This window comes from Syngnathus floridae, chromosome 5 (assembly GCF_059516105.1).
Source record: "Syngnathus floridae isolate MCC-2025c chromosome 5, RoL_Sflo_1.0, whole genome shotgun sequence".
Classification (NCBI taxonomy): domain Eukaryota; kingdom Metazoa; phylum Chordata; class Actinopteri; order Syngnathiformes; family Syngnathidae; genus Syngnathus; species Syngnathus floridae.
In genome coordinates this window covers 2905255-2927433 of record NC_142417.1, presented here as the reverse complement: position 1 = coordinate 2927433, position 22179 = coordinate 2905255, and the positions used below count along the sequence as shown (strand labels likewise).

The 22179-nt window shown below is 41.0% G+C and overlaps 6 protein-coding genes across 6 annotated transcripts; 3 read left to right on the top strand and 3 right to left on the bottom strand.

The window, feature by feature from the left end:
- Window positions 1–85: 85 nt before the first annotated feature.
- polb (polymerase (DNA directed), beta) lies at window positions 86–2992 on the top strand. Its single transcript, XM_088376533.1, has 14 exons — window positions 86–299; window positions 551–608; window positions 695–761; window positions 937–1011; window positions 1073–1131; window positions 1211–1260; window positions 1348–1399; window positions 1474–1528; window positions 1701–1773; window positions 1841–1911; window positions 1979–2065; window positions 2135–2202; window positions 2281–2420; window positions 2700–2992. Exons 1-14 carry the CDS (start codon window positions 239–241, stop codon window positions 2792–2794), a joined length of 1011 nt encoding a protein of 336 aa, XP_088232659.1. The 5' UTR covers window positions 86–238; the 3' UTR covers window positions 2795–2992.
- A 646-nt stretch (window positions 2993–3638) lies between these two features.
- LOC148397420 (dynein light chain 2, cytoplasmic-like) lies at window positions 3639–5424 on the top strand. The gene is made up of 3 exons (XM_088376535.1): window positions 3639–3800; window positions 4336–4474; window positions 4984–5424. The coding sequence occupies exons 2-3, from the start codon at window positions 4343–4345 to the stop codon at window positions 5119–5121; spliced, it is 270 nt and encodes an 89-aa protein (XP_088232661.1). The 5' UTR covers window positions 3639–3800; window positions 4336–4342; the 3' UTR covers window positions 5122–5424.
- Window positions 5425–6625, bottom strand: rpl6 (ribosomal protein L6). The gene is made up of 6 exons (XM_088376534.1): window positions 6431–6625; window positions 6271–6369; window positions 6057–6200; window positions 5939–5987; window positions 5689–5873; window positions 5425–5609 (listed from the first exon to the last, which is right to left on the bottom strand). The coding sequence occupies exons 1-6, from the start codon at window positions 6590–6592 to the stop codon at window positions 5457–5459; spliced, it is 792 nt and encodes a 263-aa protein (XP_088232660.1). The 5' UTR covers window positions 6593–6625; the 3' UTR covers window positions 5425–5456.
- A 1047-nt stretch (window positions 6626–7672) lies between these two features.
- On the bottom strand, window positions 7673–11053 carry acaa2 (acetyl-CoA acyltransferase 2). The gene is made up of 10 exons (XM_088375315.1): window positions 10891–11053; window positions 10147–10313; window positions 9951–10079; window positions 9362–9478; window positions 9140–9287; window positions 8888–9063; window positions 8684–8813; window positions 8535–8605; window positions 8268–8422; window positions 7673–8177 (listed from the first exon to the last, which is right to left on the bottom strand). The coding sequence occupies exons 1-10, from the start codon at window positions 10904–10906 to the stop codon at window positions 8096–8098; spliced, it is 1191 nt and encodes a 396-aa protein (XP_088231441.1). The 5' UTR covers window positions 10907–11053; the 3' UTR covers window positions 7673–8095.
- A 605-nt stretch (window positions 11054–11658) lies between these two features.
- On the bottom strand, window positions 11659–13709 carry LOC148397417 (uncharacterized). The gene is made up of 2 exons (XM_088375314.1): window positions 13248–13709; window positions 11659–13140 (listed from the first exon to the last, which is right to left on the bottom strand). The coding sequence occupies exons 1-2, from the start codon at window positions 13342–13344 to the stop codon at window positions 11909–11911; spliced, it is 1329 nt and encodes a 442-aa protein (XP_088231440.1). The 5' UTR covers window positions 13345–13709; the 3' UTR covers window positions 11659–11908.
- Window positions 13710–14166: 457 nt separating this feature from the next.
- On the top strand, window positions 14167–21480 carry ckap2l (cytoskeleton associated protein 2-like). Its single transcript, XM_088375307.1, has 12 exons — window positions 14167–14335; window positions 15174–15231; window positions 15358–15421; window positions 15806–16728; window positions 17209–17398; window positions 17717–17872; window positions 17952–18009; window positions 18091–18238; window positions 18330–19692; window positions 20123–20265; window positions 20977–21083; window positions 21171–21480. The coding sequence occupies exons 1-9, from the start codon at window positions 14296–14298 to the stop codon at window positions 18595–18597; spliced, it is 1905 nt and encodes a 634-aa protein (XP_088231433.1). The 5' UTR covers window positions 14167–14295; the 3' UTR covers window positions 18598–19692; window positions 20123–20265; window positions 20977–21083; window positions 21171–21480.
- The last annotated feature ends 699 nt before the right edge of the window (window positions 21481–22179 follow it).

Sequence of the window (22179 nt, the reverse complement as noted above, 5' to 3'; positions counted from 1 at the left end):
TGTTAGATTTATTACCTTTATGAATTTTTTTAACCCTAATTAACGCGACAGCATACGTCATCACTTAAGCCCCTCCCACTCTACGTGTTTCCCCCGCCCTCCGATTCTTTCAGTCATTGTCCGTGTAGCCTGCGTGCTAGCTATAAAGTAGCGCTCTAAATATACATTAAATGTGTTACACGCGCATCTAAACTCGTTGGAATTACAACCAAACGTTTGAAAAGTTGACGACTCAGCCATGAGCAAGCGAAAAGCTCCACAAGAATCTTTAAACGAGGGAATAACAGACTTCCTTGTGGGTATGTGAGATCGAAAAAGCTAATCGGCAAACTATGCTAACATTAGCCACACTGACGTTTGTGTTTCTTGGGGATGAGAAACTTTTGCATGCATTGAGCTAACTTGCATGAAATCTGGAGAGATTGAAAATTAGACGGGTCTGGTTTTCCTTTCGAGACATCTTTTAAACGCCCCCCAACTCATTTAAAGGGACAGATGAGTGTACGTAGTCATTAAATGGCAATTAATTCTCTTAATCTTGTGTTTCTAGAGCTGGCCAACTACGAGAAGAACGTCAATAGGGCCATTCACAAGTACAACGCTTACAGGTAATATAATAATAAAGACAGAAGATCGTGAATGGAGGATTTCTTTTTGTGGGCTGTATTTGTGCCTTATTGTTTTTATATTTTAGGAAAGCGGCCTCAACAATTGCCAAATACCCCCAAAAGATTAAAAATGGCGAAGAAGCCAAGAAACTGGTACGTGCAGCGAAAAGGGATGTTGCGAAATCATTAGCAGCATTTGTGATTATTAAAACGGTATTTCTAACATGATAGATTATTTTCAATTCCTTTTTATGCGTGTATGCAGTATATGTTCTGTTCTATATAATGTCTGCATCTAGTTTTCATGTTGCTACAAATGTATTTACAGGATGGCGTTGGAGCTAAAATAGCTGAAAAGATTGATGAGTACCTGCAAACAGGAACCCTACGGAAATTGGAAAAGGTATTTATTGTGTTTCAATACAATAACTATCACAGACAGATTTATTTTTTTTACATTTCAGATTCGAAATGATGACACCAGCTCTTCTATTAATTTTCTCACAAGAGTCACTGGAATTGGGTATGTTTTAAAAATGACTTGAATACAATGAAAACAAATCAAATCGTCACAAATTGCTTTTCTCTGGTGTCCACCTTAGCCCGGCTGCAGCCAGGAAATTTTTTGAAGAAGGCGTGAAGAGTCTTGAAGGTTGGTTGAGCAAGTAACTTAGTCCAAACATCTATTTCAGATTCTTGCTTGATGTGGGTTAATTTCCTTTTGCTTTTGTGTGTTTAGATTTGAAAAATATAGAACACAAGCTTAATCATCATCAGCAGATTGGGCTCAAGTAAGTTTGCGGATTTATTAGCCAAATAGGCTTCAATCTAAAAGTTGCTAAATGGATCCTTTAATCCTGTTCAGGTATTTTGAGGAGTTTGAGAAAAGGATTCCAAGAGCTGAAATGGAAAAGATGGAGGTGAGGTGGGGTGTTAGCGGGTCCCCCAATAAAATCATTTTAACATTAATATGATATTGATTGCAACGATAACATTGGAAATTATTTGAGTTGATGGTCTACAAAATGGTTTGGAATTTTTGGAGAATAATAAAGTTTATCAAGGCAAGAAAACAAACGTGCTCTTGTGCAGGCACTTATCCTAGAAGAGTTGACAAAGATCAACGGTGACTACATCGGAACAATCTGCGGAAGTTACAGGAGAGGTAAAAACGTCGCCCCTGCTTTTGACACGCTGTAGATTCTGAGCCCCCCCCCGTTTGAAATTTACAGGCGCCGCATCGAGCGGTGATATTGATATCTTGCTGACCCACCCAGACTTCACCTCTCAGACCGAGAAGCAAGTAAGCCTGTTCTCCAAATACCAAAGGTGCTGACATATAAGCTTATTGTTAAAAACGTGTTCTTCAGCCAAAGCTCCTCCACGCCGTGGTGGAACATTTGGAGTCCGTCGGTTTTGTGACCGACACGCTCTCCAAAGGGGACTCCAAGTTCATGGTGAGCCGCTTGCTCTCCTTCGTATGTTCTCCGTGTACACGCAAATCAAATCTATTGGCTTTTTCGCAGGGAGTGTGTCAGCTGCAAAAAGGAGATGAAGATGAGGAAGAATATCTTCACAGGCGCATTGATATCAGGTGCTACAATTATTTATACTCCCCTCCCTTATGTATTTTTTGATATTTTTAACGCGGTCCTCTTCCCACGACCTCAAGGTTGATCCCCAAGGACCAGTACTACTGTGGCGTTCTGTATTTCACCGGGAGTGATATCTTCAATAAAAACATGAGAACTCACGCTTTGGAGAAGGGCTTCACACTCAATGAATACACCATACGACCACTTGGGGTCACTGGTGAGTCTTGAAAATAAAAAAGCTAGAAATTTGAATGCCCCATTATGTAATAATGTAATGAATTGTCAATTATTTATTACTAAAAATGTTATTCCATAATATTGTACTTTGTAAAAAAAAAAAAAAAAAAACACTCATGACATATTTAAATTGAATGTAAATCATGACACTTGGCTGTTCCTTCTGGGGAGCATGTAATACAGACATAGAGAACCCAATGAAGAAAAGTTTCCAAAACCATTTGACAAGCAATTGTTCCTCTTTGTTGCTTTATTTTAGGTGTGGCAGGGGAGCCTCTCTTGGTGGATAGTGAGAAAGATATCTTTGATTACATCCACTACAAATACAAGGAGCCAAAGGATCGCAGCGAATAAAGACAAAGAAGGCTTTTAAATTGTGACACATCCGCCAGCATGTATAGGTGGGTGGGTGTGTAGACCTCCTCCAGTCCTCATCATCATTTTTGTGCCCCAGCAGGACAATATGTTTTGTTGTCATCAAGGTTTAGCAAAAGATCTGCATGAATATGTGAAATGGTGCTGTAGAATTAAATTGGGTGAGGACATGACAAACCGTTTTTTAATTTTATTTTAAATTGTAAATGCTTAAAGTATTGCTTGTGATGACTATGGGGTTTTGATAAACTTGTGTGTGTTTTTCATGAATTACTGGCTATTGTCGGTAAAACAATAGTATAAGAAAAGTATTTCTCATATTTAGGGCTGCCATACGATTCTCAATGTCATTTTCTTTTCAGGACAGTGATATTTGATATTTGAAACTACTTAGTTCACTGTGAGTGAAATGCTAGAATATCATTTTCTTTTGACCATGTTTTGTGGACTCAGGAAAGTCTTGCAGGACTACAAAATAAAGACATGGGGAAAAAAAATGAAATTATTTTTACGAGTTACATTGTACTGTTACTGATGGGAAACGTTTTGAAATGATTAATAATTAAGTTTGTATGTATGCATATATATATATATATATATAAAATGTATATACAATTTCTAAATATAACTCCTTGATTTTATTCGTAATTAAGAATTTCAAAGGAGTAAGCTATGCTTAACTTCAATTTATATTCCTAAAGAAACTACATCAGTTGTCGTCGAAGACGAGCTCATGGTTTCCCTGGCAACGATGGGCCGCAAGGCATGACGGTCTGAAATAAAATGCAAGGAGAAAGACCAGAGAGACGACCCACTGTCAGCCAATCACGTCACCGATTGCCCGGACATCAGCCAATAAGCTTGACGCAGCCTCAGCGCCCTCGAACCACACACCCACATTAGTCGTGTGCATCACTTCGCATGAGTTGGACGCTGCTGGACGCTCTTTCGGTGTAAATCTAATCGAGCACCAAACAAGAGACTAGTAAGTTAATTTAAGAAATTTGACCGTGGTTGCTTATAGGAGTTTTAACGAAGTGTGTGTGGGGATTTGTTTTAATTTATTAAATCTTGTGTACAGGGATGAATGCACAGCTTGATGTCGCGGTACAATCAACAGCTCGCCCATTTTAGCATGTGAAGCAGCTAGCTTTCCTTCAACTATTGCTTCTTTTAACAAAATGTCGACATGCCAAACGATATACTCGGGTTACTACTAACATGCTGCTTTGGGTGTCGTGTGTGCATTTGATGCATGAACGCGCCTTCGGCGTCAACAAGGTCAGCTACGTTTTTTTTTCTCGTTTGTTTTGTTTTAAGACTATAAAAAAAAAGTTAAATGGCGCTCTGGCGTCTCCATAGAAACAACTGAGCGCGCGCATCCACTCACACCGCCAATGGTGGAAGTTACGCAATCCAAGTGGAAATAGCGCGTCCAAATATCCCCGTGTCTTTATGTAACGACAAATTGGTCAGTGACACTAAAATGAAGTAATGTGTTTTTTGCATTCATCTTCCAGAGCGACCATGGGTGATAGAAAAGCAGTAATCAAGAATGCTGACATGTCCGAAGACATGCAGCAGGATGCTGTGGAGTGTGCCACCCAGGCCCTGGAGAAGTACAACATCGAGAAGGACATCGCTGCCTATATCAAGAAGGTATCAAACTCAAACCAAGGCGACATTAACCCACTTAAGGCTTGTGAGCAATTTAAAGCTGCCTGGTAATGCAATAAACTTAATTGTCAGAAATTGGAATGGTTGATAGATGGGCTTCATATGATTCAAGCTGACATGTCCAAGGTAAAATTTAATTTTAGAGAAGCGGCAAACTGTGATTTGAGTAAAACACTCGAAGTATTAGTGAGAATTGGAAGTTGTGATGTAATTTACTCACACTCTACTTAGCATGATGTAATGCACATTTGTTTTCAGCATGCATAAAAACAATACTTTAATTCCAGCCAGCCTGACGCTCGGCGATACTGACAGCTCGATAATGAAATCGATGCAATTTTAAAGGCTAAAAAGTCCCAAAATAGTTTCTTTGTCACTTTGTACCATAAGTCACAGGTTCTTTGTAGCGCAAAGTAGCCATGCTCTTTGTGTTGTCGGAAAATATGGAAAGATTTAAGTACACCGGTTGTGTTTTGTGTTGTTCTTGACAGGAGTTTGACAAGAAATACAACCCGACCTGGCACTGCATCGTGGGAAGGAACTTTGGCAGCTACGTGACTCACGAGACCAAACATTTCATCTACTTCTACTTGGGCCAGGTGGCCATCCTGCTCTTCAAATCTGGCTAAGAGCTCACTCAACATTGTAACACACACAATTACAACTATGACAGTTATTGACTCAACAAAGGCATCCATTCCAAGGTGTGGCTGAGGACGCTGCCTTTTTGTGCTTTCTACTTTTTTGTTCTGAGGATTAAACTAATGCGGCCATCTAAAAACAAATCAAACATGTATTTATTTTTGTCTGTTACATTTAAATGTCTTTTTTAAATGAAATGATGCTCTCTGCATTCAGTGCCTGTTCAGTGTGTACTTTTAAATTATTAATCAGTTAATGATTTAAAATGTAAAATAAATGTCCAGACCGAGTGGCTGTGTATGATCAACTTTTATTAACGCATTTAGAAAACCAGCTTGTGGGGAAACACGCCGTTTGACAAGGAAAAGGTACCGCGCAGGTATCCTCTGAGCTGAGGAACTTTCTTGATAAGTGGCAAGAGCTGGGAGTCAACAGCCTTCTGATCCTCCTTCCTCTGATCTGTCAGCTGGTATTTCTACACACAGGAGAAGATGTCATTAGCAATCAGTCCACAAGTTCTTGGACCAAACCAAACCCCAGCAGGGTTTATTTACCTCCTTCTCCGTGTCAAAAATCTCTCCCTCCTGGTGACGGGTTCTCCTCAGCCTCTTCTTCTTGAAGTAAACGTCATTGAGCGTTTCAGGGATTTTCATCCCAGTGATGTCCACTTTGGTGGTGGTGGCAATGACAAACTTCTGATGAGCCCTGCGCAGGGGGACTCTGTTCAAGACGAGGGGGCCTGAAACAAACGAGGGGAGCAATTAAGTGTCATTCAAAACTGATGCTACAAACTTTAAGACGTACCGGTGACGAGCAGCAGACCACTTCCGAGCTGCTTTAGGAAAACCACACGCTGCAAGAGAAAAATTCGGGATATTTATTTGCTACTTCATGCCACAAATGATAAATTCAGAAATCCTACCTTCCCACGATGACGCCCAGTGAGCAGGATGAGGACAGTGCCCGGCTTGATAGAGGAGCGCAGCCTCCTTCTATGCTGGCAGAAAGGCTTTATACCATGGCTCTGCAACTTGCGGGGGAGGACCTCGGTGGGGTAGTAGCGGGGCTGGAAAAAGATCCATAATCTTAAATACAGGTGCCATTTGAGAAGTTCTGGTGCAGTGAGTAGTACATACCATCTTGCGCAGCCTGACAACACGTGTGCCTCCATTCTTGTCACCGCCAACGGTCTTGACAATTGTGGTTTTGGGTCGGGGTTTGAGCTTCTTCTCGATCTTGATAGCATGACGTCACAGTTTTCATTCATTCACCGTTTGGCAGCACGGATTCACTCACCTTTGTCTCGGTCATCTTGGTCTTCCTCTTGTACATTGCGCGGCGAGCGTACATCGCCGAACGGGAGTAACGGCCGATGCCCCGGGCAATCTCCGGGTTACGGCTCTTGTGCGGCTTCCTCGCTGGCTTGGCATCAGCCGGCTTTGCGTCTCCCTCTGCCATCTGACAAAGGTAACACACAGTCGTCTACACGTTTGTAATAAAAACGACGAGTTTATAAAACGCCTCGCAGGCGTGGACTTCTCTCGCCATTACCGTAATGCTACCACTATAGAAATAACGACTTGACCGAGCCACGCTAATGAGTAAGCCGGGCTATCTTCAAATTTAGCCGCAGAGTAGCGACTATAAATGCCACAAAAGCTTTATTAGATCTATGGACAGGGCGACACGTGTAAGTTTAATAAACGAAAGACTGAACGACACCAAGCACTATCGACACGTTTCTGTTAGCCACCGGCGGCCTTTGGCTACCGATGCCTTTAGCTGAATATTTTCATCATCATGGCGTATGAACGAGTAATATCAACATGCGGCGCATCATCTAAGATCATAGATTCATTATGTCGTATTTTAAGGGCATAGCTTTGCTTCGATAACGTCGATTATGATGGATTTTATTCGTACAGCCACACGAATACGATGAAGCCTTACCTTGGCTAAAAAGAAAAGAGCGACATCCGGGGAAGTGACGGATATAACAACGCAGCGTGATGACGTAGAGTCAAGCGTTTCTGGTCTTTGTAGTTTTACCTGTAAACGAGGACTTTTAAAAATGATTCAGGAAAAGTTATTGGTCGTGGAAGAATAATTGTGCCAACAGAGTTTTAATTTAAATTTCCTAAAATCATCATTGAATGTTGATATTAAATGATGATTGAAATAAACATGGATGAATAATGATATTAAAATTAAAATGTATAGAAAAAAATGATCGTTGAATGGTGATATTAAATGATGATTGAAATAAACATGAATGAATAATGATATTGAAATTAAAATTTGTAGAAAAACCTTCGACCCAAATTTTTGTTAAATATAAACCTGGCATTGTGTAATACACATGTAAACAAGTGAAGCTGATTTCCTTTTTTTTTTTTGTGATCAAGCGTATGTTTATTTGTATTTATCTGACTTTTCTACAGCTTGTTCTTACACCACGTGTACCGTAACCTCCCCCCCCCCCCCAACCATTTCATAATTTCAATATATCAAGCTTTAGAACTTGGATAGATAACAAAAGATTTTTCCAAAATGTAATTTATTTAGATCAACAAAATATGAGCTGTCAAGTACAAATGAGTGATGGAAATACATAGCAAATGTATATTATTTATACATAGACATGCCATGTATGCATTTTAATGTGAGAAATTGTCCATAATAGTTATGTAATGAACTTATTAAAGGAAGGCAACACTGGACTGTAATATATATCATACATTATTTTTCACAAAGACAATAGACTGATGTTGCAAATGGTTAACAGAAAACCACAACCTTGATTGTAAGTCACAATCTTATGGTAGGCCTACGTCCCAGAATAAACCAGGAATCATTCCTTGATGCTTAGAAATAAAAATGCATTGTGGTGTGTATAGTTTAGGCAGCATTTGTATTGATCATGTGACTGAATCATTTTGGCATTCCTCTTCTTAGCGATTCTCAGCACTTTTCAAGGACAATGGCGATTCCTTGACCGCCTCCGATGCAAGCCGATCCCACGGCGTACTTGCCGCCTCGTCTCCTGCCACCAAAAAAAAAAAACCCAAATAAATCATTCAAGGCCAGATGAAATAACTCCCAACGACAGCGCATATTGGCATGACCGTGCTACCTGAGCTCATGAACCAGGTGAGCGGTGATGCGAGCCCCCGAAGCTCCCAGGGGATGTCCGATGGCGATAGCGCCTCCGTTGACGTTGCTCTTTTCTGGGTCTAGTCCAAGGGCCTTGGACACGGCCAGGTACTGGGCGGCGAAGGCCTCGTTCACCTGTACGATAAACCCGCCATCACTGCTAGCTTGCGTTTTTCATGACCTACCAAAGCAAGAACTAATACGCTAACCTTAGCGGCTAATTTTAGCAAGGCAACAATATACTGACCTCCACTAAATCCATGTCACTGAGTGACAGTCCTGCTTTTTTGAGCACTTCGGTAATGGCTGGAACTGGGCCTGCGTAATTCAAATCATTTGACTAACTTCTTTATTCCTCATTTCAAACAATTGTATATCGTCGTTAGCGCCACTCACCGATTCCCATGATACTCGGGTCGCAGCCAGACACATGATAGGCCACGATTCTGGCCAGTGGAGTGAGCTTGTGTTGACCGAGCGCATCCTCGCTGGCAATCACCACGGCGGCGGCGCCATCTGACACACCCTAAGGAGCAGCGGCGTACTTCATCTCAAACAAACATCATTTTTTGTAGGGTTGAGGTCTTTCTGAGGACTGACCGAAGCATTAGCAGCAGTAACGGTGCCTCCCTTCTTGAAGACGGTTGGCAGTTTGGCCATCTGTTCCATCGTGGTCTGAGGACGAGGGTGTTCATCCTGAGCCATGGACACCTTGCCTTTCTTTGCTTTCACGTCAATAGGAGCAATTTCTGCATTGTAGTGGCCAGCCTCATGAGCTGAGGGGAAAAAAATATATATTTTAATATTTGGGTGTGTGTGCATGTGAATTGGCAGCCTGCAGGCTTCTCGAACCTGCTTTCCACCTTTGCTGCGTCTGGTATGCGTAATTGTCGCAATCCTCTCTCGTGATTTTGTATTTCTCTGCCAGGTTTTCCGCCGTGATGCCCATCGGGATTTTTACGTGGAGATCGGTCAAGCCTGCCCACAAAGTGTCCTCCAGCTGTCAATCAAGGAACAAGTAAGCTTCATTCAAAAAAAAAAAAAAAAAAAAAGTGATATAATGATGAATCAAACCTTGAGATCGAATCCAAACTTTGTACCGAATCGGATATTGCGTACAGCGTAGGGAGCTTGGCTCATGCTCTCCGAACCACCGCATAGTACCACCTCAGAGTCTTTCACACAAATCTCCTAAAAACACACATGGAACCACAATATATATTTTTAAAAAAAAATGAATTGAGTTGTGATTGTTTTGAAATGATTTATTTCAGTCCAATTTTGTTACATGTTAAAAACATTGCATGTGAGCAGGGGGTGTGTAGACTTTCAATATGTGCGGGTAATATCTTTTGATTCTTATGAACATTGTGAACAAGTCAATCAATTCAGTAGTTCAAATAAAATGACATACATATTTATTAAAATTATTTGGGTTGTTTTAATCTATTTTTTGGGGGGATATGTTAATTTGGGGCTTATAAACTATATCACTTAACTGTAGATAAATGTGTAGTCTGTATGCACAAATGTACAGATTTTTTTTTCAAATCAAAACATTATTTTCATGCATGCCAAGGTTTAGTGGTTATGAGAGAGAGTAATTATGCAAAAACACAGTTTAGTCATTTCAGCCTAAGGTGTGTTCTGGAGTCACTCTCACCTGAGCCCCATTGATGATAGACTGGAAACCAGATCCACACAGCCTATTGACAGTGAGAGCTGGGACTGGGATGGGAACTCCGCACCTGAGACCAACATGGCGTGCGATGTAGGGAGCATCTGCTGAGCTCTAAAAAGAATTGACGCAAAAACATTGAATTGAATGTGGCTATCATCTGGAGGGGTTAAATACGTACCTGCATGACGTTCCCCATGATGACGCTGTCAATGAGCTCGGGAGCCACGCCCCCTGCAGCGAGGGCCGCCTTGGCCGCATGCTCAGCCAAGTCCGTTGCACTGTGCTCCTTCAGAACACCGCCGTAGGTGCCGAATGGAGTGCGCTTGGCGGCTACGATGAATACACCTGGGAAGCAAAGTTTCAATCTGTTTTACAAGAAACAAGATCAGACTTAAACATCAAAGTCCGGTCCTGGTGGGTTGGAGTCCCACATGTTCTAGATGTCGCCCTTCTCCAACATACCTGATTCAAATGATCACGATCATGAACAGTTGAATCAGCGGTGATGGAAGAGGGAACACGTAAAATATGCAGAAAACGAACAGTAACTATTTAAGTTACAGTAATAATTTATTACTCAGTTACTAATGTTTTTTTTTGGGGGGGGGAGAAGTAAATGGGAACATTTTTAAGGTAAAGTTGATGTTTGATAATCTCTGGTGAGACTATTTAGGTTTGTGTTCCACAACTTTTAATATATTGACTTCTTGAGGTGACCTCAGCTTTCAACATAACGAATCTGACCAAAAGAGAAACCAATCAAACAAAATATATCAATTCCCACATCTTTACGGACATCGTGGATTAAATCACGACACAAAATTGTCAAACAAAGCCAGTGCCTTAATTTCATGCCCAGAAATTCAGACCCGCTGATCTTCTTACTTGCTATTGCATTGACTTAATATTGAAGCTTATTTACCTCTGAGCAGTGCCATGACGACAAATGGACAGTCCAAATTATTCAGATATAAACTTTTGCCTTTGATGTTCTGCTAGATCCTTCAAATATTGTTGTGGGTGCTCAGAAGCCAGTGCGACCTTTCCCCTACAAAAAAATGAACCGGCCAGCGAATCAAAGATATACAGCGTCGAGTCTACGTACATGCCGGTGGAATGTAGCAGCACGGCTAAGCGACATTCCTACGTGGGCGATATCTTGGCGGGGCAATCCTCCATTCTAAGGTAATGTTTAGAGATATATTGTTTTATTATTTTACTCTTTTGGTCTAGACGGCAAGAATGTTTTTAAATATATATTCAGCCAAAGTTTTACATACATAATTCCGTGCAAATGTAGTTACTCTGGCTCGTGTACACTGAACGCTCTCAACAAGATTTAATAATGGATAAAAATCAATAAAAACAACTATTAAATCATGACTAATATTCCTTTCAGTTAGTTTCCTTGTTGTCATTACACAGCATTGTGTGCGAGCCTATGTGTTTAGGCATCACGAGATTTTTTTGCCCCCACTAGCTTAGCCGCGTTGTATGCACGCAACATAAAGTAGCATAGCATAAACTATCCGTGTATATCTGTGTTTGTTTTCTTCTTCGTCGGTACTGTCTTCGTCTTCTTCGACGTCGTCACCTTATAGGGTTTACGAACTATAATAGCGCACTAGTGTCGTCTAGTGGTCTGAAATGATTACTGTCAGGACACTTAAATACGAAAGATACAAACGTTTTTGTTTTTTTTAAACCAACATTTACTGACATCCATGTTTCTTGAAGATGGTCATCTTCAAAACAGAATATCATTGCCATTCAAAATAGCTAAAAAAAAAACTCAGATAAAACAGCATTTCCAGTTTGAGATAAATAGATCTAAGTAGTTGAATAAAGGTAAATATTACATCATCCCAAATCCAAATGATATGTAAATATATAAGCACTGTAGTGTTTTTTTTTTCCACTCTGTTTTTGCCGCACGCGAATCAACAAAATTCTTGCTCTCCAGTGTGAGATCTCATGTGTATTACCATGTTTACCTTTTGAGTGAATCTTTTACCACACTCAGAGCAATCAAAAGGTTTTTCTCCTGTGTGCGTTCTCATGTGTTTGACCATGGTTGCTTTGACAGAGAACGTTTTACCACAAGTTAAACAACTAAAAGGTTTTTCCCCAGTGTGCGTTCTCATGTGTATATCGAGATTGACTTTTCGAGAAAACGCTGTGCTACAAACGGAGCAAATGAAAGGTTTTTCTCCTGTGTGCGTTTTCACGTGTGACACCATATGATGCCTTTGCGAGAAGGTCTTTCCGCAAGTTGAGCAAGTGAATGGTTTTTCTCCCGTGTGCGTTCTCAAGTGCGATACCAGACGATGCCTTTCCGAGAAGGTTTTACCGCATGTCGAGCAAAGAAAGGATTTCTCCCCTGTGTGTGTCCTCATGTGTTTGACTATGTTTAGCTTGAGAGCAAATTTTTTACCACACAATGAGCAACGAAAGGGTTTTTCTCCAGTGTGCGTCCTCATGTGTGATTGCAATGTTTTCTTTTGAGAAAATGTTTTACCGCAAAATGTGCAACAAAAGGGGGTTTCACCTGTGTGTTTTTTCATGTGTGATTTCATATATTCCTTGAGAGAAAACGCCTTACCGCAAGTTAAGCAACTAAAAGGTTTTTCTCCCGTGTGCGTTCTCATGTGTCTAACCATGGGTCGATTTTGAGCAAATTTTTTTCCGCAAATTGAGCAGCTGAAATGTTCTTCACATTTGCGTGTGTGAGAAGTTTTCTTTTTAGGAGCTGCCTCCTTCTCTCCACAATCCAACTGCTTGTCCTCGTAATCTGTGTCATCCCTCGAAGGTTCTTCGATGCCGTCAGTGTCCGACAGCGGAGATAACAGATTGTTCGAAAGTATACCTCCACTTGGGCTGTCGTGATTAATCTGCGACCACCGAGGTGTTTCATCTTCATCATCATCACACTTCACAGAGACCACAATGACAGGCAACTTGCTGACATCCATTTGCTCCTCTTCCTCAAAGTGGAGATGGTCCTCTTTTCTTAAGTGAGCGGGATGTTCTTCCTCCACTTCACTCTTCACAACAGGTAGTGGCAACTTGCTGATGTCAATTTCCTCTTCCTCCTTGATGTGGGGAAGGTGTGAATGGTCCTGCTGCAAAAGCAAGCTCCTCCACTCCTGACGAGCGCTTGGCTGCTGGACATCTCCAGGACACAAGTAACACAAACACATGTCATGTGGGTCATATACATAATATTGTTGGCAGAGATCAAATGTGTTAAATGATCAGCCAGCAAGAATGTGAGCAAACCTTGGAAGTGTGGCATTGTTTGAGCAGCGTCCAGTTGACGTCGTTGTCGCTCGTTGTCCTCTTTCGCCGGACAAAATTGCTTCTCGTACGACGCCATGGTTAACACGCTGATTTCGTTCGCTGAAATCTAAGAAAAGGTTCTTCCCAATAAAAAAGTGTGTGTACATTTGTTTCCGTCCGCTGTGAAGGACTACTAAAATCCGAGGACATTCCAAATCAAAATTGCCTATCGCCACACGCCGAGCAACTAACGGGTTTTTCCTCATGCGTGTGTTACCATGGGTGACACTATGCTTTTCTTCAATTTCACGAATTGATTAAGTGATTGCAATTATTCCTTCAATCATCGGAATATTTCGTCGACGCCCACAATAGTTGTTCCTTATTAACTCGTTGGACATTTTTGACGTCATTGCAGAAGACATAAGACTTGAACCTTTTCTTCTTCTTGGTCTTTCTAATCTTCTTCTTCGTCTTCTTCTATTTCTTCTTCTTCTTTTTAGACAGTAGGCATTTGACTAATAAGGCGCATTACTACCACCAACTGTGGTGGAGTGTAAGTTCCTCCCTCTTTACCAAGAAAAAAAAAGCAATCCAACACATTCTAAACATTATATCCCATTTCCACATCCGTTTTCTTTATAAGAGATGTGAAACCACCCAAATTTTCCACCTTTTTAAAATTAATTTATTTTTAGACTTTTTTTTTTAAGTTTCAGTACCCTGAAAACAGAAACAAACAAATTAACTGAAAAATTAGGAGATTCACTCCCACACATTCTTGTAATATTTCGATTATGTTTATTTCCGTCATACGCGTATTTTTGTTTTAAAAAGCTCGTTTGATTGTTGATGAATGTTTCCGCCAATCCCCTGCAAGTGCAAGAATTGCGCAAATTCAAAACTGTCCAATCGGAGATGAGCAGAGCGAGGCGACCCGGTTCTTTCAAAGCCGTTTGTCCAGTGCGCATTTAGTTGTTTAGCTGTTTTGAAGCTAACCGCTCTTATTTCCATGTAAACGTTCTAGAAGATAAGCAGTTCAAAAAATATGGACGAAGATGCTCCCATCAACGTCGAGAGCAGAAAAGGTCTGAAAAGCGTGTTTGGGTCAATGACGACGTTATTTAGCCTGGCTGCTAATGCTAATTACGCATTCGCGGATGACGAAGAGAACGATGACAATAGAATTTATAGACTCCCCGTGTAACACGATGTATGAAAACCCAGTTGATATGCTGTCTGTACGATATTGCTCATTAAATGTCATATTTGAACGATACGTCACAAATTGAGAGGCACGAATACTGATAACGTGTGTCATTGTGTATGACATACAGGTGTCAAACTCAAGGCCCGTACCATATCATTTTATGTGGCCCGCGAAGACAAATTGTGCATAAAATTCACGTGTCATTACTATAATTGCAAATTGTCTTCACTTTTAATATCATCTTTTTTTTTAAATATTTGACCATTTTTTTCTCATCTGATTTGAAAACAAGTTGTCAGTTTGTTTTGTAGCTTTTACTGTAATTAATATTTAATTATATATTATATTAAATTATAATTTAATATGAGATGCTCATACATTTATTTGGGTTGACAGTTATCATGGCCCTCCGAAAGAAGCAATGCGGCCTGCGAAAAAAACGAGTTTGACACCCCTCAAACATACACTGTATGTTATTGTAGTCATGTTGATTCTTGATAGACGAGCAAATAAAACCACAAACTCATACAGTTCTTAAAATCCTCTGGATGTAATATATGAAGGGAATCTATGACATTTCGTGCCAAAAAAATGAATCCAAGGGACATGAACAAAACAAAAAGGGCGTGAGGAATTTTACTTGGCAAAAAAACATATAAACTTCCTGTAAACATTGATAGCAATTAGTATGCCACTGACCTTTGTTTGTGTCACAGAACTGCGCAAGAAGAAGTTCATGGAATACTTGAAGAATAAATCAAAGCACAACTCAATGTAAGAAGTTATATTGTTATTTTTCCTCAAGAGGAACTGCTTTCTCATGGAAAACATTGGACACATCCTGTTTGCATCTTGGCAAAGGTCCGCTCTCTGTTGAAATGAAAACATTTGTCTTTACAGACCAGATGTCGATCGGCGTGCAGGGAAGAAGCCCGAGACTACAAAATTGACTTCTGCCTTACAGGTTTGTGACAGTGTGGCATGAAATTGCTTGAAACCGTTTTTTTTTTTTTCTAGATTCACAACAAGCTCGCATTACAACAAGCATCAGTTTGACAGTTTAATTTGTGGCCACCTTGCAGCGCTTATCTAGCAATTATATCCACTCACAATTGCAGGAAAAAAATGGATTAATGATAGTATCACTGAAATACCACGAGTTTTTTTTTTTTAAAGAAAATATGCAACTGCAACTGAAGGGATATTTAGAATTCTTTAAATTGTTTTTAATCCCTTTTTGTTCTTCAACCCCTCTAAAGCTTTTTCCAATTCTTTATCATTAGCAAAAAAAAAACCAAGGGAAATAATGTCATAGTGTAGAGACATTTCATCATCTTTTGTCTTTCAGCTCATCAGGGGCAAAGAAAATAAAGCTCCTGCCACTAGTTTCCGTCATGAAGCCAAAAAAATCCAACCCTTGGGTCTTACCGACAACCCAAAGCCCCCGAGGAAGCCATTTGTCTTTCGGAACAAAGAGAACGTACCAACTGAACGCAGTCGGCCTACACAGTCAACAGTCTGTAAAAAGCCAACACTCACGGGAACATACGCTGTTCCCACTCTGAAGGCAAGTACTTTCCCCCCAAAAGCGCCAAAAGTCAGGATACAGCCCACAGGAAAAGTATCTTCCAACCTTTCAATGGCCAAAAACTCAAGCACTACTTCTAGGCCACCGTCAAAACCCACCGTTTCTTCTCTTCTAAAGACTTATACCTCCCGGCTGAGTCTAGGACCCATGGTGAAGACCAGGACAGGGCTCGTCCCTGCCTTAACCCATCCTCGGGTCCCGAGATCTCTCCCGGCGGACGCCAAACTTGTTCCATCGAGTTCTGCTGTCACGTCCTCCAAGGCTCTGGTGAAGAAAAACCCTCTTCACCAGAGACCAGTTGTCCCTCGAGAGCTCAAGTCCACCCTTGGTGAACAACCGCCTTGTAAAAGCAGAGCCAAATCAACGCCGCTGCCCTCGTCGCACGCACGACCTTTCGTCAGGCTGCACAACAAAACGACCAATCAACCCGCCAAGCGCACGTCTCAACCTCAAGGAAGGCCGACGACTCAGAACTCAGGAGTAGGCGGACGCACGTCTCAAGCGGCGGCGAGTAGGAAACCCACCGTGGCCAAACCTAAACTGGCTGACGTGGCTCCGAAAGGAAAGAGCGCCCCGATGGCGAAGCCGTCCGCCATTGTTGCCAGCCAATCCAAATGTGAGAGCAAAGCGACAACGTCTCAAACAGTGGGGAGGAAGATGGCCGCTGAGCAAGCAGAGAGAATGTAAGTACATGGGATTGTGATAGGTCATCCCAAAATTTGCCCGAGCAGTTCAAGAAGATAAATGTTTTAAACCAAACATTCCTGCGGTGCATGTATAAAAAGTTGACTCAGCCCGTTGTTTGCACCAGATTGTTAAATTAAACACATTGCTTGCCTAGTTTATCTATCATACTATTTTATCTCGTTAAGATTGCTTACCTATTTTATCCCTGCATGATATTGAATCGAATTTATTTTTTTTTCCCTTCCAAAAATATACTATAGCCCTAACAAAATGGACTTTGAAATTGAATCCCGTAACACCTTCTATTTTGGTGCTCGGGGCGATGTTATATTTTCTCCCTGCGGCTCCATTTAGAATAACGATAAAAGTGTCACTTGCACAATCTCGTGTGAAAAGTTGACCAAAACAGGATGTTGACTGTCATACTCAGCAAAGTTTCACTAGAAATTCATGATTACTGAGACGCATGTTTTCAGGAAGAAACTGCAGGAATGGCGGGAAGCCAAAGGCATTTCTTACAAGCGCCCTCCCATGCAGACCAAGCCTTCAGTTGGACGTGTCCTCTCGCGACCCCACTCAAGCACCCTGAAAGTTCAAGAGGACGCTGGCTTGTTCGTCCGTGACGTGGACAGGTCACTGTCTGACTGCATGAAGCTGCTCACTGAGGTACATACATGTGGCCATGGAATTCATCATTTCATCAGAGCCTTTCCTGGCAAGGGCCAAAATGGTGTTAGGCAATGGCCCAAGTAATTGTCCAAGCAAACTAGACTTCCAGTCAGATGTTGTGTACGTGTTTGTCTGCTCTCTCGCTTTTCATTTGACCACATGTTCTACATGGATGAGTCAAAATTACGAGGTATTTGGCCTTTTGTCGTCGATTCTTATCGTGGTGTGAGATGACTACTACTTACGCTAAAAGATCTTACAGGACACATCCTGATCAAATGTTAATGCCCCGGCACCATCTCGGACCCCCAACAGGGTTGTCCAGCGCAGGTGAAAGAGGTCCTCTCACGGCTGCCGCCAGTGTCCCAGAAGTTTGCCAAATTCTGGATCTGTAAGGCCCGCCTGATGGAGCAAGAGGGTGACCTGGATGTCCTTCCCATGTACGAGGAAGCTGTTCGTATTGTGTTGGAGGTGAGCGCGACCAATCAGCTCGTTTGAACGCGCGTGTCGGTGCAGTGCTTTAAAGAGCGTCTCCGTTCATCCGCTGCAGCCCGTGGACGAGCTGCGCATGGTGGTGTTTGACATTCTGAAGAAGAAGGACACCAAAGGTAGCAGCTTTACGGTGCTGCTCTTTTGGCCAGCAACAGTACAGTGGGTCAAGTGAACAGTATGTGGGGTTGTCTCGTCAGCCAGCGAGGGAGATGAAGCGGAAGCAGACGGCACTCCAAGGATTGAGAATGGCCAAGACCTGACGGTGACACCCCCCGTGCGGGTTCTCATCTCTGGGGAGGCGGGGGCCTCATCCACGGTCAAGTACAAGATCACTGACACTCCCGGGTGGGTACTTCGTCGAAAAGGATGGATGGAGAGAGGAGTAGAATTAGTACGGCGACAGACCCGGAAAAAGTTTGTCCTTTCTCTCCCGCAGCCCCCCGTCCAGGCAACAACGGGAGCCAAGACGGGTGGACGGCCACGAGGTGCGCTTCTTCACACCTGTGCGCCGCTCCATACGCATCGAGGGCGCCTCGCGGTGCTACCCGACCTCCCTGCAGGAGCACGACCAATGCGTGGCATCCTTCGCCGAGTTACTGGCCACCGAGGAGGAAGAGGAGGCCAGAGGCGACACCCTCTTTGTCTACAGGGAGAACGAGGCGCTCAAAGATAGAATGTGTGTCCGGCTGGTGAGTGATGATTAGCAGTTATGATTGACGTCGCTTTTCATCGCTGTTCCTTTCTCGATGTACAGTTCCCCGGCTTTGTCGTCTTTCCCCATCTCCCATGCATTCAAATTGAATTCTTGCTGATATTTTTCACCCGAATTCCTCCGAATTCTACATTCAAGTGAGACGTTGAACGGAAAATATTCTTCATTTGAACGTCAGACTGTCATTGTGGACATCTCGGGACACATGTTCCAGAAATGTCCACGTTACGCCTGACAGCGTTCCCAAACGAATGCCGATATTTTACGTCGACATGTCCCGTTCCAGAATTCGCAAATGATTCGAACCATTTTACTTCACTTCTTCTACTTCAAACTGTTCAGCTCATTCAGGACTTTTTTGAAGAACTTTGTGTTTTGTACATTGCTTTAAATACATGTTTTCCTTTAATAATGTGCTATCACACTATTTTCATTGCATATTTTTGAATGTGACAAAATATTCGATTTTTAACCAAGAATGAAAAACTAGGAAAGCTTAATGTTACAAGGTGTCACACATTTTCAATAAAATGAAACCAGTTCAGGCAATTTTGATTTGGTGTCAGACTTAATTGAAAAATGGTTGACTTCATTTCTTGTCGAAAATGGCAGAAAATTAGTCTCTCTGCAAAAGCGCATATTTAACATTTTCCGCGTCAGGCTGTGGTACAGCTGTGACTTTTTTGAAACAGCTATGAATAACGTGACAAGAGTTTACTCTCCACCTCAGCACCACGACGCACTGTTGCGTCACCTTTGGAAATACTTGGCAAAGCATCGCCGGTGGTGAGTAATGTTTTGGTTTTTTTGATTTGCTTTTTTGTGTTGTGTACTTCATCGATGACACATCATCAATCTTGCAGACAGACAGATCTGATGTGGGAAGCTTTTTTTTTTTTTTTTTTTTTTTTTTAATAATAATCACTTCCCTGCAGGCGGCAGTGTGTCCTGTCGTCATTGGCAGAACTCTTCCCCTGTATTAGCTCCCCCTTGATAAATGTGGAGGCGGGCACACATGCAACATACTTAACTCACTTGCTTTTCTCCATCGGAAGGATTCCCAGCTCTTACTGCCGAACAAGCTAAGGTGAGTACAAGAATTACTTTGGGATGTTCATATTGTTTGGCTCACTTTTTTTTTTTAATGGAAAATGCTTTGATTTAGTTGTATTCAGTTTTAGGCTTTTATAAGGACATTTGTGGAACATACTAAAAAAAAAAAAAAAAAGATGACTATTGTGTAGTAAAAACAATAAACACAATTTGTGCATGTTCTTAGATTATCATTAGACGCATCCGTAAAAGCATTCATGAGACATAAGTGTTTACTTTTCATTATAGTAAACAAATACAATGAACTTACATATTTACATGATTCCTTTATTCCAAATTGCAAACTTCTTAAGTGGATTTCAAGATTTATGGATTTTATTGCCCGTGACAAGTCTGAGCTACTGCGTTTAAACTCCAGGGCATTGGCTCTTTTGGGAAAATGATTGACAGAATTGTCATTTCAGTGGTGTCTATCTGTGAGTGAGCGTCATGACCTCCGAGCGCAAGCGGTGCACCCTGAAAACTCGAGATGGACAATACATCACTGTGCGAAAGTACCGGGATGGATTCAAGCTGGATGTCATCGATAAGCAGGGAAACGACAACCGTATGTATTGTTGTAATTAAAATGTTCGACTCTTTTTCAATCCTCTCTTGAAATGACGTATTCCCCTCACATACTGTATATAGAAATATCCTCAAGCTACGTCTGCCTAATTCATTTTGAGATGTATTTGAATGATGAGTAATTTCCTGCAATCATATCCTATGAGCTATATATATATATATATATATATATATATATATATATATATATATACACACAGTATAAATATATACATACACACAGCATATATACATACATATAGTATAAATATATACATACATAGTATATTGTAAATATATATATATATACACACACACAATATAAATATATACACACAATATAAATATATACATACACAGTATAAATATATACATACACACAGCATATATACATACATATAGTATAAATATATACATACATAGTATATTGTGTATATGTATATATATATACATATATATATATATATATATATATATATATACACACACACAATATAAATATATACACACAATATAAATATATACATACACAGTATAAATATATACTGTATATACATACATACATATAGTATAAATAACTATTTGGCAAAGCAGAGCTTCCTATTGCCTCCAATTGTAAGTTCGTGCATATCGTAAAGGGATAATCAGGTGAATGATTGTAAAAAATATTTGCCAACTGCTGCCCAAGTTCTCATGGTGCTTTCCCTCCCAGTCCCTCAGCTGGATCTTCTTGAAGACACTGACAACAAGCGTGTTGCTTTTCTTTTCTGGCACAATAAGGTGTGTTACATTCTCACAGTGGAGGCCAGCTTGCTCAAAGTGAGTCAAACGCTTACGATTCTCCAGCATAGATTACAACAGTAGAAGTCGTTTTTTTTTTTAATGGTAAAAAATGTGTTTTCTCAGTTGAGGCAAAGCAGAGCCAACAACGATATCAAAACTCTGCCCACATCCTCTTTCTTTGTCAAGAAAGACAGTGGTGCATCCGGGTGGTACATCTTGGAGTCTGTGCAGACGCCTCAGCGGTATCTGTCCATCGAGTCCATCAAGCAAGGCCAGCGGACGACGCGGCTGGTTCTCCACAGCTCTGACACCCATGGTCTGCTCGTCGGGGAAATCTAATTTACAGGCATTATTTTATTGATATACATGTTACAGATGTTTGTTAAAAGTTATAAATGGCAAAAATATAATTAAATAAATACTTTTTATTACATTTTTAATAAGTTATTACTTATACCGAGTGTCCTTCAAAGCCAAACCCACGCGAGAGATTTGGCTTGATGGCGACTGAAATTTCAATCATGAATCGCAGATTATAAATTTTAAATAAGAATACTGCAGCTGTTAGTCATGCAAATATGAAGAAAAATATCCATCAATCGCCCTTTGGCTAGAAAAACTCCCAAGATTGATTACCTGAGACAAATTGTTTCAAAAGTAATCGAGAAGTGCTTGAACGCTATTCTCGGCTGTGAATTTTTTAAAAACTATTTATTGCCTCTCCTGCTTCACATGCTTGGCACCCCCTCATCTCACAGAAAAGCGATACTACAGACAGTTAAAGCGACAGGAGCGAGGTCATCTTTATTTGATTTTTTTTAATTCTCAGACTAGAGCCAAATTTAGATCACGTTGTGATTGAGAATACATAAATGCAAAGGTTTCGGGTACCACTAGAGGGAGCTCACATTCCTCGTGGCCCTGAAAATGATTGCGCAAAACAGATAAAAATGGAATTTTCACAAACACAGTACATACAAATAAGGTCTTGGTAAACTTGTTAGTAAATTATATACTTTCTTTGAAGGGCGGGGGATTGGTTAACTGACAAATACACAGGCCAAAATAATATTGATTGTGATCAAAGAGATTTTGTTAGCTTTTTCATTTCATTTACAACAGTGTCTTTCTT

Excerpts from the sequence above, each read along its gene's own strand:
- ckap2l (XM_088375307.1), top strand. The coding sequence starts at position 14,296 with ATGGACGAAGATGCTCCCATCAACGTCGAGAGCAGAAAAG. Across the intron at positions 15,232-15,357 it reads AAATCAAAGCACAACTCAAT|ACCAGATGTCGATCGGCGTG; the intron begins GTAAGAAGTTAT and ends TTGTCTTTACAG. Across the intron at positions 18,010-18,090 it reads GAAGAAGAAGGACACCAAAG|CCAGCGAGGGAGATGAAGCG; the intron begins GTAGCAGCTTTA and ends TTGTCTCGTCAG.
- acaa2 (XM_088375315.1), bottom strand. Across the intron at positions 10,080-10,146 it reads TCATGGGGAACGTCATGCAG|AGCTCAGCAGATGCTCCCTA; the intron begins GTACGTATTTAA and ends AATTCTTTTTAG. Across the intron at positions 9,064-9,139 it reads GCAGCAAAGGTGGAAAGCAG|CTCATGAGGCTGGCCACTAC; the intron begins GTTCGAGAAGCC and ends TTTTCCCCTCAG.
- LOC148397417 (XM_088375314.1), bottom strand. The coding sequence starts at position 13,344 with ATGGCGTCGTACGAGAAGCAATTTTGTCCGGCGAAAGAGGACAACGAG. Across the intron at positions 13,141-13,247 it reads AACAATGCCACACTTCCAAG|ATGTCCAGCAGCCAAGCGCT; the intron begins GTTTGCTCACAT and ends TGTGTCCTGGAG.
- rpl6 (XM_088376534.1), bottom strand. The coding sequence starts at position 6,592 with ATGGCAGAGGGAGACGCAAAGCCGGCTGATGCCAAGCCAGCGAGGAAG. Across the intron at positions 6,370-6,430 it reads CCAAGATGACCGAGACAAAG|ATCGAGAAGAAGCTCAAACC; the intron begins GTGAGTGAATCC and ends CATGCTATCAAG. Across the intron at positions 5,610-5,688 it reads TTTTTGACACGGAGAAGGAG|AAATACCAGCTGACAGATCA; the intron begins GTAAATAAACCC and ends TCCTGTGTGTAG.
- polb (XM_088376533.1), top strand. The coding sequence starts at position 239 with ATGAGCAAGCGAAAAGCTCCACAAGAATCTTTAAACGAGGGAATAACA. Across the intron at positions 609-694 it reads CACAAGTACAACGCTTACAG|GAAAGCGGCCTCAACAATTG; the intron begins GTAATATAATAA and ends TTTATATTTTAG. Across the intron at positions 2,066-2,134 it reads AAGGGGACTCCAAGTTCATG|GGAGTGTGTCAGCTGCAAAA; the intron begins GTGAGCCGCTTG and ends GCTTTTTCGCAG.
- LOC148397420 (XM_088376535.1), top strand. The coding sequence starts at position 4,343 with ATGGGTGATAGAAAAGCAGTAATCAAGAATGCTGACATGTCCGAAGAC. Across the intron at positions 4,475-4,983 it reads TCGCTGCCTATATCAAGAAG|GAGTTTGACAAGAAATACAA; the intron begins GTATCAAACTCA and ends TGTTCTTGACAG.